Below are 16,547 nucleotides of genomic sequence, written 5' to 3'. Positions count from 1 at the left end.
GCTCATATATTCACATACATAGACGTCCCACAAAATTAAGGTAGCATTTATTAATTTGTGTTCATCTGTTAATTTGTTCAAATTGTGTTCACGGTTCATTTGTGTTCAAATTGTGTTCACGGTTGTTCATTTGTGTTCAAATTGTGTTCACGGTTCATTTGTGTTCAAATTGTGTTCACGGTTCATTTGTGTTCAAATTGTGTTCACGGTTGTTCATTTGTGTTCAAATTTTGTTCACGGTTCATTTGTGTTCAAATTGATCAATACCAACAATCATTACTACCGTGTTTCTTATGCGATTTAGGAATTCATACAAGAATGAACATGGGTGATCAATAGTAAAAAAAATTAATAATATGAATGCATATTTTTTGGGATTTGATTGTTTATAACTCCCCATTAATTGTTTGGGGGGTTACAAATGAATTCAATTTACTACAATACCCTTGTAAGGGTCAAATGAACAAGACATAAACCTATAAAAATAATGAAATTTGATTGGTTGAGAGAGTTTTCAAAGTTAACACAAAAATGATTGTTAACATTTGATATTCCCTATATATATATATATATATATATATATATATAATATAACTTGTGTTCTATGTCATTGTAATACTGATATATATGGTTTAGAAAAGCAAAAAAGAAAAGAAAAATGGTGAAAAGTCCTGAAATGTACAACCATGGAAAGCACACTGCAAGCAGCTGACAGTTGTACTTTACACAATTTTAGATAGCATGGTAAGTGGGAGAATGCACCAGCAGCAGCATCACCCTTTGGAACTTCTTAAAGGCATCAGTTGGTTTGGTGATACCCACTCTTTTTCCTCATGAACTCAGCTTCATTTGCTTCTGTGGGTACAATCACTGATGACAGCCAGATGTTGACTGTACATATAGCTTTTTAATTCAATTTCCCCCTTTTTTTTTTCCTTTTTTCAGAATTTAATAAATAAATTTAATGTCTCAAATAAATATCTGCTACCTAGCTTCTTATGTTCATACCTTTTTTGAGCCCTAAATTCACCATTTCAGGGTTTTTGAATTTTAAACACAAGCTTGTTATAAACCGAATCCGACATTGAACAACTCGTGTTTCATAAGCTTGGGGATCACGAAAACCTACTCGGGTTTTCTAAATTAGAAGAAAAAAACACAAGAATCGTTGGTAACTAAGACAATTATTTTCGCTTCGCGAAATGAGTGCTTTTCGAGTTATGGCTTGAAAATGTGAACCAAACGGAATGAACCAAGTAAAAGATCGATTCGGAATTGTTGGATTTTGTGTTCAAGTTCAAGAAAATGAACGCAATCTGTGGTGAAACGGTTTCTTTGGGGCAGATCTTGGTTGAGGTCTGATCTGCTTTACAAACCCTAGCTAGGGACACACATGCAAACTGATATAAAGTAATATCTTTGTTAGATTTCATGACTAATTTAAGGTACTTGAGCATTATATATAATAATAAAAAATGAAATGGTAGGTCTATTGACAAATTAATACTTCTAAAGAAAACTTGGAAGACGAAAATGGTAGATAAACTAATCTAATAATTAACTCGATCTGATATATATATATATATATATATATATAATGTTACAGATGCAAATCAAGACTAACTTGATCTTGAACGCTTGGCTTAGAATCGTACATATAGCTAGAGCTTGTTGGAATTCTTGACGCCCTTAATCCGTCATTGGAAGATACCACTAATGGCGATGAATTGATCGAATGGTCACGGTTAAATGTTGAGTTTTGGGTATTTGGGTATCTCCATAAACCTAATGGACTGCCATTGATGGGTGTTTGATGGGAGGTGTAAGAGGAAGTGCCACCGTAAAATCTGTTATTGTAGTTGGTGATGCTAGAAGCGGTGTTCGTGTGGTGGAAATAGGGTGGTGGTGGGGTGGTGGAGGGTGCAAATCGGTGGTAGTTCATCAGACCATACATTTGTGCTTCCGAGAAGCTGCCGTGAACCATGGTGGACTGAAGGTGAGCTCTTTTGGCATGTTGTCGTTCTCTTTTATGTGCGTTTTGATGACCTCCCAAGGCTTGAGAAGTCGGAAAATTTCTGCAGCAGTAATTGCACTCGAATTTCCGGTTACTTTCTCCGGCGTCTTTAGATTCCACGGCGGCTGTTTCATTCGAGTCCGCGTCGTCGGAGATGATAACTTCAGGCGAGTCGGCACCGGCGGCACCACTAAACTCTTTTCCGAAGAGCCTAATGCTCTTTTCTTTGAGGGGTGAAGGACGGATGAAGGGAAGTTGAGAGAAAGACTCGACGTTCATGAAATCATGAGTCTCTCTGTCGGTTTTTTCCATGGCGGAGAGAGGGCGGAGGACGGCAGAGGAGGAAATTAAAGATTTGCAGACTGCGGAGGAGGAGGAGGAAGAGGAAATTGAAGTTACATATCTGGGGTTGGGGGGACCTATAAAGAAGAAAACGGAGGTGAGGTGGTGGTTAAATTATGGTAGAGAGAATTAGGGAATTATACAAGGACTTCATTATTGATGTCTGCATTTAAAAAAGGTAAATCCATATATGTGAATGTGAACCGAACCCCCACGGTTGCATGCCATGGGATGCCACCACCACATTACTGTATATCTATCGTCCAACATCTTTTATATATATATATATATAGAGAGAGAGAGAGAGAGAGTGTGTGTGTGAGGGGTAAAACCCTAAAAAGTTAAAAACCTATCAACATTTTATTAACCACTCAATTGGATGATATGCACATGTACGTATTAGCAGTTAAAATTGTTTCTTAGTTTTATGCATGTGTGGATGTTATGTATATATGCGTACCGAACAAATTGTTTACGTAATACTTGTATGTATTTGTGCATAATGTCCAGATGAACGGTTACGAGGTGTTCCTCGATGTTTCATTTCTTTGTGGTTTTCCTATGAATCTATATATATAGTCAGGTTCAGGAGAAAACCGCAAATAAATGAAAATTGAAAAAGAGTATTGTAATCGTTAATCTAGACGGTATGTACATGTGCATATAAGTAATTTGTCTGGTAGACACATGTGAATAACATGCATGTGTGCATAAAAACCAAAAAAACATCTTCAATTACTTGCATGCACATGTACATACATTCCAAATAAATGGTTACCTAGATGTTCCTCATTTTTTTTTTGGTTTTCCATTGAATCTCTCTCTCTCTCTCTCTCTCTCTCTATATATATATATATATATATATACACACACACACACACGCACGAGAGAGAGAGGTGGTTTATTTATAAACCATATAATTCTTCTAAACTTTACAAACCGATCTCAACTATACATGTAGATAATCAAGAGTGTGGATAAATTCGGTTCCTAAATTTACTTTCAACTACATTTTATAATTGTCTCTAAATTTCAAAATAAACAAAATCAATGGTTGAGATTAAGTTTGTAGGGTTTGAATGAATTACATGGTTTGTAATTGAAACTCCCCCCCCCCTATATATATATATATATATATGACATGCACATATGTATAAAAACTAGGGGTGAGCATAGGCGGGTACCCGCCCTTTTTGACAGGAACCGGAACCGGCGGTTCTTGAGATATTGGAACCGGAACCGGTTAGAGCGGTTCTTGAATTTTTGGAACCGGAACCGGAACCGTCGGGAACCGGTTCCGGTTCCGGATACCCGCTTCCTAAAATATTAAAATTTTGTTATTTAGAAATAAAAATAAAATATTGCCAAAACACTAAATTAAATAAACAAGAATACAAATTATACGGAATAATAATTACAAATATTGTTTTAACGATTACAAAACATAATAGACTAATAGAAAATGTTCAAAGTTTAATGATTATATACTATAATTGTAAATGTTCAAAACTTAACGATTACATACTACGAATTGTAGTTTAATAGAACTAGAAAGTAAATGAAGAATGAAGATGACCGCGTGGTCCGCGTCATTTGAAGATGTAACTTAATATAAATTTGGTATTGAAAAAAATCAATTATTTTTTTATTGAAAAACAATCGCCGGTTCCGGGTACCCGGCGGGTAACGGTTCCGAAAAACTGAGAACCGGAACCGGAACCGTTCTCAATCGGTTCCGTATTTTAGGAACCGGAACCACTCATATCGGTTCCGGTTTCGAAACCGGCGGTTCCGGTTACGCAAACGGGTACCCGATTCCGCTGCTCACCCCTAATAAAAACCAAGAAACAACTTCAATTGTTTGTATGTACAAGTGCATAGCGTCCAGATCATGGTTCTAAATAATTCGTTATGGCGTCTTATGGCATCAAGGCTTGAGTTCACCACCACATTAACCTATGTTGCTCCACTCTAAGGCTTGACTTGCATTATAATGCGTTATAGTGTGTTACAACGCGATATTTTGTAAGGTGAGGAGTTATTTTTAATATATAACTTGAGGAATAAATGATAATTATGTACGCGACCTGAAATTTAAATAAACATAAAAGAGAAACTCAAAAACTAAATAAAACCTTAAATATATAGATAATTACTCTCATTTCCATACATAAAGAGTCGAACACGAACCCTTTTAAAGGTATTAATTAATGGTTCTTCTATCCTTTTTAGTTTTACTACTTTACATGAATTTAATTTGTCCTATGTATTATTCAAAACACTAACACATACAAGTGTGTGTGTGTGTGTGTGTGTCGTTTTAGGTCACGTCTTGATAACATTGTGGCATCACCATAACTTGTAAGGTTTAAGTCTTGACCTCGCTGCCACATGGCGGTTCACGTCATTTAAAACATTTCCAGATGAATGGTTACCAATATGTTCCTCAATTTTTCATTTTTTTAGAGTTTCCCCCTGAAATAATGTCATATATATAAAATGACTAATGAAAGATGGTCTCATTTTAATATAACTGAAACGTTTTTGGTTTTCCAAATTAGATTTCACTATTAATTATACTAATCAAAAAATAGGCTGTCAAACATCGTTTTAATAACTTATCGTAAAATTTTCATATAGGAGACACAATTATTTATCCCAGAGGCACACGCCCATAACATTTTTTTAGTAGTAACACAAAATAATTATCATAATATTAAATTAAATATAATGTAATACGATCAATACTATATAGTTACAAATTACAATACAAAATATTAGGAAAATAATGCAATTTCAATGATTTATGGTCGGGTTTTTTTTTGTGCCCCACCATTATTAACCATGTTCATATACTATTAAAGTCTCTCAATTTTCGGTCGGCAACAATGCCTAGCCAGTGGTTGATGAAACAAATCAAAGTGTTTTAACGCTTTTAAGGGTGGTAAAAACTTTTACATTACAACGGAATATTATTACAGTACATATCACAAGTAGATCGACCAACGGTAGGTCCTATAACTTTTAGCTTCATCAATTATCCTATTAAGACGATTATTGACATTCTGATTACATACCACTTATGTTGTATTAATAAAGAATAAAAATCTTCTACCTCCAAATTTCATATACGTTTTCTTTTTGTCCACAAATCATGTGAAAAGATAATATCATTTAACAAAATTTATATTAAATAAAATAATAATGTGCTTCGTGGAACGTATATGAGATTTCCAAATGGTATTCGGATTAGCGATATGCGAGTCTTTAATCTCCTAGGAAGTTAAGGATTCAAACCTTACCAAATGTGAGGAGGATGTGTGAGTTTCTTTGTTCTATTTATTGTATATAAAAATTATATATTTAAAAAAACATACATGATATTTGATGAGATGAGATTTTTATTAAATTGGTGGTAGATATAGATTCATTTTTTTATAAATGATGTAAATTATATTTAGGGGTCGTTTACCAAATACTTACCCAGTAAGTGCTTATCTATAGGAGTCAACACTATATTTTATTTTGATGCATAAGATTTTAGTACATCAAAACATATTGAATGCCACAATTTACTGGGTAAGCGTTTATCTGGATAAGAGTCACCATTCTCACTTACTGGGTAAGACTCTTCATCATTCTCGTCGTTCTTACCCGCTAAAATTTGTGGCCATTCTCATGTTCATCCATGATATATACATATACACACACATATACATATATAGGGACTTTCTTTTGAAAAACCCGTGAAGTTGTGATATCTTTGAGAAATTAGTGCATCATGTGCTTTTTCATATGATTTTTTTCCAGCTAATTAGACTTAGATTTAGAATATAACTTAATATATATTTGTTTTTCACGATATGTTTATTTTACATGTACTCAGTTCATGATGTTAACTTTTTTATATGTTTGTGAAACAAAAAATACACGGAAAAATGTTTCACATTGTGAACCGAATACATGTGAAACAAACACATTGTGAAATTAATATATGGAGAAAATAATGTTACACAAATCTTTTAAGGTAAAAGTTCTTACAGATCTCATAAATCTTGAAGTTCTCAAATGATTAAACATATATTATCTTATAATTATATATGTAACACTTAATATTATGTAACACAAAAAAGGAACTGATCCCGTATTTTACTTCACTCATTGCTAATTAATGAGTTGTACAGCGATGGATCAATGTAATACCTACAAGAGCAAAATTGCACGCATCATTTATATATATATAGAGAGAGAGATAATATATTATATAAACTGTCTCATTAATACAACCCATACAATCCAATCAATTGAAATAATTATGAAAATAATAGGAGTTTATTTATTATAATTTGAATATTTATGCAAAATAATTATAGTTAATCAATGATAATCAACACTTTATATTAGAAAAGAAATCAATATATTTATGAAGAAAGATATTTATTAGAGTAGATGTTCGATTCAGATTGGGTTGTACGAATGACACATGTTGTATTTGAAACACATTATATATATATATATATATATATATATATATAGGTGGAGGTTCAAACGAGAACACCTCCATTTTACGAGAATGCGAGAACATCCTTATCACATTTGATAATACGCGTAAGGGGACACTGTGATGTGCGGACGACGTGTTCTACGACTTACGTCGCGCCAAAGGTTGTCTACATCTATGATTTAGCATCACATGTGATGGTTTTGATGGATTATGTATAGTATCATATCAACAACCACCTTATCACATGCGATAATACTTGTGAGGGGTTTAGTGGTGTAAGGGCGACTTGGCCTGCAACCAAGATCGCATCAAAAATCGTCCGCGTCTCTGATTTAGTTCACATGTGTATCATATGCGATGAAATTATAGTAATCACATGTGATTGTTTATAGTAAAAGGGTGTTCTCGCTTTCTCGTAAAATGAAGGTGTTCTCGTTGAACCCTGGTACTATTAGAGTGAGGACCAACATTGGTACTATCAGTTGGTGATGGTTCTTTATAGCTTTGTTGGTTGTTTTGGTTCAAATTAATACTGGATGAGTGCCCCTATCTCCCCCCTCTGCCATTGTGGTCCTGCTTCAAAGCAACTTTCAATGGTTCTCACTTTGGCTACCTAAATTGTTTTCACCGTCACTATAAAACAAATGACTTTTACCCCTAAAAAATTATGCAGACAAATCAAAAACCAATAGTTCCGGTAGAATATGATATTTTTTCAAGAAAATATCAACGGATCATCCAAAAAATACCAACGTTCAAATCTTGTAACGGATACAATCCGTCGATAATGAATTTCACCAACAATGTAGAAAAAATAGATCTGTTTTTTTAAAAGTCAAAATACGTATACGTTGTTGACAATAAGTCTCGAAACTATTATTGTATTCGTTTATGGGGTCGGTTAATTAGTACTACTAGTTAGTTTATATGTTTACAAATTATTTTACGAAAATATTTATTAGAAATTAAAATTAAAATGGATTTACTTTTTGTCTTACTGTACCCTTGTATCTCACACTATCCCCCCCTTTAATTGTTAGCTTAATTTAGTACATGGTAACATTCTTCAATTGGTCATACTTCATGTTGCATTTAGCCCATTGTTACTAAATATAGAAAGCGAGTAACCTTATTCTAACCTATATATAATTTGGTTAAAGTGTATGAGCATGACTATAACTTTGCCTTACTATAAATAGAAACCCAACAACAATAGAGTTTACTAGAATTTCATTTATTAAAAATAAATAAATAGTTTTAATTTGGATCTGGTTAAATATTTTTCACTGTAATTCAAACAATTTATCTATAATAATCCATTTCCTAAAATGGTATCATTAACAAACTACGTACATATACTTTTTATTTATTATCATTTATTTATTTATTATCTAGAGTTTATTTAGTTTTTGTTTTTATACTTTCCTTTTTAGAAAACAATTAAATCCAAATATACCAACAAGGATTAATATATAGGAAAAAATTTAAACGAGAACATCCTTGAAAATGTAACAATACTTCTGGGTCTCTAAATTAATTAACACATAATAAAAAATAGAATAAATGAACATAAATTAGTATTTATCTTTATCTCTTAAATTTTGTTATTATCATCGGAGGTTTTTTATGTCGATGCATTAATTGTCGATAATAATGTGATAATATTTTGATAATGATTTGATTTTGCTGTGATAATAATATGATAATTATTTGATAAATTGAATATTGCTTATGAAGTGATTATCATCTAATAATTATATGATTTATGTTGTGATAATATGGTGATTATCGAAAACCAACAATAATCATGTCTACATTAATCAACTTATCTGTTCATTATATGATTTTGTTGTGATAATTATTTGATATCGATTAGCATATTATTTGTATGTATTTTTAGAGATAAGATGTCAAAAAAATTACAGATAAATACGAAATTAATGATATGATTATCTTTAATTAATTACTTTATTTTCATTTAATTTTAAATATGTGTTAAATATTTGGAGGTTCATAAATGTTCTCATATTCTCATAAAACAGAGATGTTCTCGTTTGAACATCCACCTTACTATAATCGATCTGACAAAAGATATATATTACAATACTTATATATATATATATATATATATATATATATATATGTGTGTGTGTGTATATATATAATACACATATATATTAAAATAGCGACCAGTCTTTTTAGAACCAAAAATGTTAACTTATTCTCACCAAAACAAGTGAAGTACAAATATGCATAAAACTCCATCTTCAGTTATACAGTGGTTTCGCATCAAAGGTTGCTACTTTGACATGTTTACATGTGTATGATTATATATATATATATATATACATATATATATATATATATATATATTGTGTGATTTTAATGTAAAATCACATGTAATTCGATCATTTTCTTATTATCTTATTTTTCTCATATGAATCTAACTCTCTTTCTTTCTCTCTCTCTCTCTCTGTATATATATAGGGAGTAGGATTGGGTTCTCGTGATGGAAATGTCAATTTTCATGAGAAGTGTGAGAAACGTAACCTTCGCACAATATTATGTAAAGATACCCTTGTGTTGTGTAAAGGCCTGTATATAGGTGATGTCCTTCACACAAACTTGTAATCAAAAGTCTAAGTCGGGTCCTTAATCCTCATTATCTTAACAAAAATATTACGTAATCACCACACATTATAATTAATGGTATCTTCATCATTTCTCATAAAAAAATATTTTTCGCACGTGATCTCAAATCTATATATATATATATATATATACATATGTATGTATATATATAAGAGGGTTCAAACGAAAATGCATTCAATTTACAAGGGATATATATATATATATATATATGAAGGATCATGCAAGCAGTCAATCAACATAATTACGAGAACTATGTGAAATAGCCAAATCACATATGATACTACACGTCTAGAAAAACAAGCACAATTGGTCAATGAGACCAAGGTCAAGTGAAAATTCGCACATGCAATGATTGGTCAACACGGCGTGTGTATCCTATGTGATTTCACTCTAAAATCACACCCTTCTCGCGCTTTTTGTAAGTTGACCATCTTCTTATTCAAGGACAAGTCTAGGAATTTTTTTTAGTGGTGACACCAAATGACTATAAAAACGAAGTTATGGATATTTTTCAAAAGGTCATTAGCTAAGTTGATTAGTTCCTAACTTTTCATATGTGAGGTCTTTTGTTCAAGTCTTTTTATTGCAATTTTTGTCAAAAACATAACAAACCTAAAATTAGCAGTTAAAAACTAAGAAAGATGATAGAAAGATGATTCTAATCCGCACCTAGGATGGGAGAAAAGTTGTCCAAACCAACTCTGCCAACACAAGCTTGTGTTATTATTGTAGCTTTGATATATATATATATATATATGTGTGTGTGTGTGTGTGTGTGTATGTATATGTATGTAGACTTGGGATCATGTGAGACCAACCTGTTTTCGTGAGACCTGTGAGACCACTTTTTTACACTTGAAACTTCACAAAATGCCGTGAAGGTAACCTTCACAGTGTTTTTACTGTGAAGGTTCGGATTTTTTTTTACCTTCACAATGTTTTCGCTGTGAAGTTTCAAGTGTAAAAAGGTGGTCTCACGGGTCTCACGAAAACAGACTGGTCTCACGTGAACCCAACCCTATGTATGTATGTATGTATGTATGTATGTATGTATGTATGTATGTATGTATGTATGTATGTATGTATGTATGCATATGATGACACTAAAAATTATAATACGGTTACACACTTCACAAGTCTAAACCCTGCAAGTTGCAACGAAGGAATATAGCAATGGCATGTGCTGTCGTATCTAATGAATTGGGTCCACTCCTATTCTTGTTTGAACCGAACCATACATACACACACTTACAAGCTCAATTGGAAAACACATAATTAATATAAGCCATTGTTACTAATTTCTCGGACACACAATACTGAATTGAGGTCTCCCAATTTCAATTTTTTTAATTAATAGAAAAATCCAAAAAAAATAAATAATATAAAACTATAAATTAAATAATTACTATTTTCCATATTATATTTACTGTTTCAAAAATAACCCAATTGTCGGTTCATACAGAATTACCCCATTGTACCTTACATATAATGAACCAGACTCGTGCTTATCATCACCCTTTTAATTATTTATTTATTTATATATTGCAATTATGGACACAAATGTATCCAATTTCCACAACAAAAAAATAGTTGAATTTTGACTTGTCAACAACTTATTTACAACAATATAATGATATATGTTTTGAAAATCATAATTAAATTCATTTTTTGAAGGAGACATATTCTTATGTGGGGTATTTTTTATTCTTGAGTGTGTCAGATTTTTTGTAATATTTTCGTCGTTATTATTACTCATTTTGTAATAGTCCCGTCGTTAAATTTTATTAACTTTTTCGAATTATTTGAATATTATTTGTTGATGATTCTATTAACAACTAATATATACTTATATAGACAATTTTTATATCATTAACCAAAGTGCACGGTATCCACACTAGTATTTTTTATCAGACGATAATTAACGGTTATTATTTGCATTCAAACGTTGTTACTGAAAGTTGTTATATTAATGTTGTTTTACCACCTTTTCTTTATAAAAGAGTGTACATCTCTTTGGCTCCTTGCACATTATTCCTCTGTCAGACACATATTTAACCGCATTATAAAATAAAGATCTTTATAATCTTTATTTTACATAATAGATTTTAAACTTTATAATATATATATATATATATAATATATATAATAAATATGAGTGCATCAATTTAATGAATCTGTATCTTTCTTTTTCTACAAGACAAGTCATTGTCTTGGGGTAGAGTGAAGTTAGTGATCTGTAGGTTTTGTTTTAATGGAACTACTCCCCACAACCCCTTTAAATCATGGATTGTAATTGTTGTACCTTCTGATTATATATAAATGGACCCCAATGCACAACTAGCCCATCAATACAATATCATTCTAATTCTAATTCTACTCACCCATCTTAATTAAACCAACTGTTTATTATCGGTTTGGCACCGGTATAAGTTGTTTAACCAAACACTCAAAAGTACTTATTACCGACGCCACATTGTAATAAGTCAATAAGTTGTTTTTATAAGCAATCCCCAAACACCCCCTGATTAATTATTTGTCCAAAATTCTTCAACCATTATCATTAACTACAAACTCAAATTGCAATAAGTATAACCCTTATAATTGACATCTATAGTTATGTAGTACCCGATCAGGGGGTACGTGAAAATTAGTTTGGACCATGATCCAATTAAACTGTACATACAGTAACCGGGTATAAACGGTTTTTGTTTAAAAAAAAGTGTTGAAATTTGAAGATTTGGATATTGAAAATAAATGGATGAAAATGTGTTGGTGTGTTTTGCCCCATTAAAAGTGATGGTCAGTTGTGTTGAGAGTGAAAACGAGAGAAAAGGGGGACCAATTTGGGGATCACTCACTCATTTAAAGTGCCAAAATTATCTCATCTCAATAAACACCACTTTTGGTGCTCTCTGTTCTCTGCTCTGATTTCTGCACCACACACACACATTATGGATAATAATAATAAAACTACTTTATTTCATATATAATTCATTTTCAAGTTAAAAAAAAAAAAAAAAGTTGTTACGATGGATGGATGAATCTATCGACATTAACACTTACGATAGATGGGTGTCGGTTATACTGTGTTAAGTCCGATCTTGTATGTTTTGATTATGTCAGTATATTGTCGGAATTAACAAATCATTAGTGATGACCCGTAATTTTTGGTTAAACAGGAACCTGTCTGTATTTATCAAATGGTAATCTGGTTTTGATACTTAAAGTTATAATATACTAGAAAGGTACTTGTGCAATACAGTGAGATACATCTCGATTTTAATGTTCTATTTTATTTTTTGTCTATGTCGATATTACAATACTATTTTATGTGTTTTTAAGAAAGCAATGATGATTTTATTTTTGAATAAAATAGAAATCTGAAGAATTCATAAAAATTTGAAATATATATATATATATATATCAATGTTAATATCAAATCAACTATTTAAAAGTTCCCATTTTTATGTAATTTCTTTAATTTATTTTTTTAATTATAATTTCATTTAAGTTTGATAATAAAATAATATATTTTTGGTTTAATAATATTACATTTTATAAAGATAATAATTAAGTATTCTGTTTGAACTCAGTGATTATTCTAATTATATTTTAGATTTTTTATATTCAAAATGAGATGTTTATCATGTATTTGATTATGTTATCTGCAGTTAGTTACACAAATTCAGATATGGAGCTTTAATAAGTTATACTTACGCACAATCTACTTGTGATCTTGAGTTTTAAGTAACGTGCATTAATAAACAGTACTTTATGCATAACAAGTGGTTTTTAAGAGTTTTTGTCAAATATTTCATGATATAATATAGATAATAACTTTTAAGACATATGCCGACACCTGTTATGTCTAAAGACTTGTTAATTTCAGAGTGTTCGAAATTAATTATGTTTTTTCTTAAAGAAATGAAAATTTATAGTGATGTTGATAATACAAAATGAAAAAAATATATATGTGAGAATTTGGAGGTTTTCATGCATGTTCATAATTCAGACAAATATCCCATTATGTATATGTGACAATGTGGAGGTTTTTATGCATGTTTTGTTATGAAGTTTCAGTGTTATCTATGTGGTTTTATGAAAACGATTTGGTCTCATATGATCTCAAGTTTATATATAGGAGCTTAATCATTTGAGAACTTCAAAATTTATGAGATCCGTGGGAACTTCTATCTTAAGGTTTTGTTCACATGATTTCCTTCCATCTAAATATAGTGTTCAATGTATTGATTAACATAACATTTGTTTCATAGTGTGTTTGTTTCGTATGTATTTGGTTCACAATATCAAACTTTTTTACATGTATTTTTTGTTTCACAAACGCGTCAAAAAGGTTCACATTGTGAACCGAATACATGTGAAACAAACACATTATGAAACAAATATATGGTAATGGATATTCTAGATTCTAGCCTTAAATGGAAAAAATTATATGAAATAACACATGATACACAAGTTCTCAACGTTATCATAATTTAATGGATTCTCAAAAGAAGATACCTATATATACATATATATCTATCTAGAGGAGCGTTCAAATGAAAACCACTCAATTTGTACAAACCGTGAAAACTACATTCAACCGATCATAATTTTTCATTTTGTTCATCTTTTTATTTATGAGAGGTTGATTAACCATTTTTATTGTGGAGTGTGTTAATCATGGATATTATCATCTTCATTATTTTAATTTTAGAGAAATACATGAAACAGTTTCATTAAAATTCCATTAAATATTATATGAAACAATTTTATAACCATATATGAAACAAATTCATCAAAAAAAAATATTATATGAAACAATTTCACAAGATTAAACAATTTCATTAAAAAATTTCATAAGATTAAACAATGAAATCGACGTAAGAGGATGGTTTGTACGGTTTGTACAAATGAGGGTGGTATTCATTTGAACGCTCCTCTCTCTCTCTCTCTCTCTCTATATATATATATATATATATATATATATATATATAATTCCCAAGTTGGAATTAGTTTGGAGGTTTTCTAGCTGCATGTTCATTGTGACAAACATCCCATTCTTTGTATGTGACTCTTTAGGGATAGGGTTTCCCCCACTTGGGTTTTGTTTTTGTTTCTTTTTGGCTTTCTTATATCATAATGTTTACAAGTGGTACCTCATATATATTCCTACATACATGCATGTATATATATATATATATATATATATATCCATACATACATACATTCTTTTTGTAGCTTGCAACCATACAAAAAAAAATATAAATTAATTAACTAGGTTTAAAATTACTCAATTGACCCTAGGGCATACTTTTCAACATATCTTTTAAAGAATATATTTTTTACGTTTAGAAAAACATATAAATTCATACTCCAGAGATGATAACTTAATTTTTGACCTTTCATCATTCAGTATATTGATTGGACTTAAACTTAATTAGTTCTTTTAAATTCCCCTTGAGAATAACCAAGCATTATAATCAGGCCGGTTTCATGACCTATCACTACAAGAAAATTGAGTTTATAGGACGCCATCAATTTTAAGGCGTCCTACTAGACTGTTTAATAGGACTAAAAATTGAAGAGTCGTATCTAAAAGTATTGTAATAAGTTTATATGATGTTTTTGGACGTCTTCACAAGTTTTATAGGATACTTTTAATACAAAGCGTCTCATATTAGTTATTTTATATGACATTATTTGAAAAAAGTGTCTTATAAAAACAAGTGTCCAATAAAAAGATGGGTTTTCAAAAGTGTCCTATAAAATAAGTAATATGACGCTTTGTATTAAACGTGTCCCATAAAACTTGTTAAGACGTCTAATTAAAAGCGTCTTATAAACTTATTAAAACGCCTTTAGATTAGACCATTTATTTTTTGATTTTCTATAAATTTAGTGCTATAAAGTAGTTTAATAGCACGCTTTGAAATTTATGGCGTCTTATAAACTCAATTTTATGGTAGTTCGCACATCACCACCTTCGTCTTTAACTAGTCCTAATTCGAAAACCAAAGTGTCAACCTTAATTAATGATTGGCCGTGTTTGAAAACCCCTTGATGCAAACTAAGGTGGATGTTGATGATAAGATGACCAAAATAACTTGATTCATCATCGAACAAATCATGAAGTAGATAGTCTTGGTGAGGTGTGATTGTGTAATAAGTAAAAGTGGAAGGATGAAATGTGGAAAAGTGGGGATAGAATAAGGGCCATGATATAATATATATGTGTATATATATATATATATATATATATATATATATATATATATATATATATAAAGATGGGTAGGGGACAATAAAAAGGTCACCATCTTCTGAAACCCTAACTTCTCTCTTTTAAGTAGTTTAAAAGAGTTTTTTGGTCTTTAGGAAGAGAGCAAGGTGTTTAAATTAAGAGGAAAGAGTCACCATCCGGATGTTCCCCAATTTCACTTTCACAATTAGGTGTCTTGAATATGACACATGCATACATACCATAAGTATGTAATATTTTGTATATATGCATCTTCATGTGATGTGGGTGGCTACTGCATGCTACCCCCTCTTTTATATACTTATATATACATATATATATATATATATATGCTTTTATATGAATTATATATGCGACATATCACTAGGTATCATTTCCAATGTCAACTCAAAGCCCTTGATTGCATATCATCCATCTCTCTCTCTCACACGTCTTATCTCTCTCTCTCTCTCTCTCTCTCATCTTTCTTACACATCTTCTCTCTCTCTATATATATATTATAAATATATATGTTCATATAAGTAACTTTAGAAGTTGAGTATCTATATGATACAACAAGATATAAAGTTTTGTTGTTAACCAAAATAAATATATCTTAGAAGTCATATACTGTCTCTTTTATTTATAAATTAAAAGTGTATTCGTACAATGCAGCGAGATAAATCTCGATTTTTAATGTTTAGGTTTTATTCTTTGTCTCTATCAATATAATACGATTTTATGTGTTTTTGAGAAATCGATAATGTTTTTATTTTTGAATGAAATATAAATTT

General features: G+C 30.7%; 1 protein-coding gene across 1 annotated transcript; it reads right to left on the bottom strand.

Moving 5' to 3' along the window:
* Positions 1-1,600: 1,600 nt before the first annotated feature.
* Positions 1,601-2,326, bottom strand: LOC112520615 (zinc finger protein 8-like). The gene has a single exon (XM_025129008.1). It carries the CDS (start codon positions 2,324-2,326, stop codon positions 1,601-1,603), a length of 726 nt encoding a protein of 241 aa, XP_024984776.1.
* Between the last annotated feature and the right edge of the window lie 14,221 nt (positions 2,327-16,547).

The sequence above is a fragment of the Cynara cardunculus genome (genome assembly GCF_001531365.2).
Source record: "Cynara cardunculus var. scolymus isolate 2C chromosome LG 11, CcrdV1, whole genome shotgun sequence".
Taxonomy (NCBI): Eukaryota; Viridiplantae; Streptophyta; class Magnoliopsida; order Asterales; family Asteraceae; genus Cynara; species Cynara cardunculus.
Note: the sequence above shows the minus strand (reverse complement) of the source record. Positions and strands in the feature narration are given on the sequence as shown.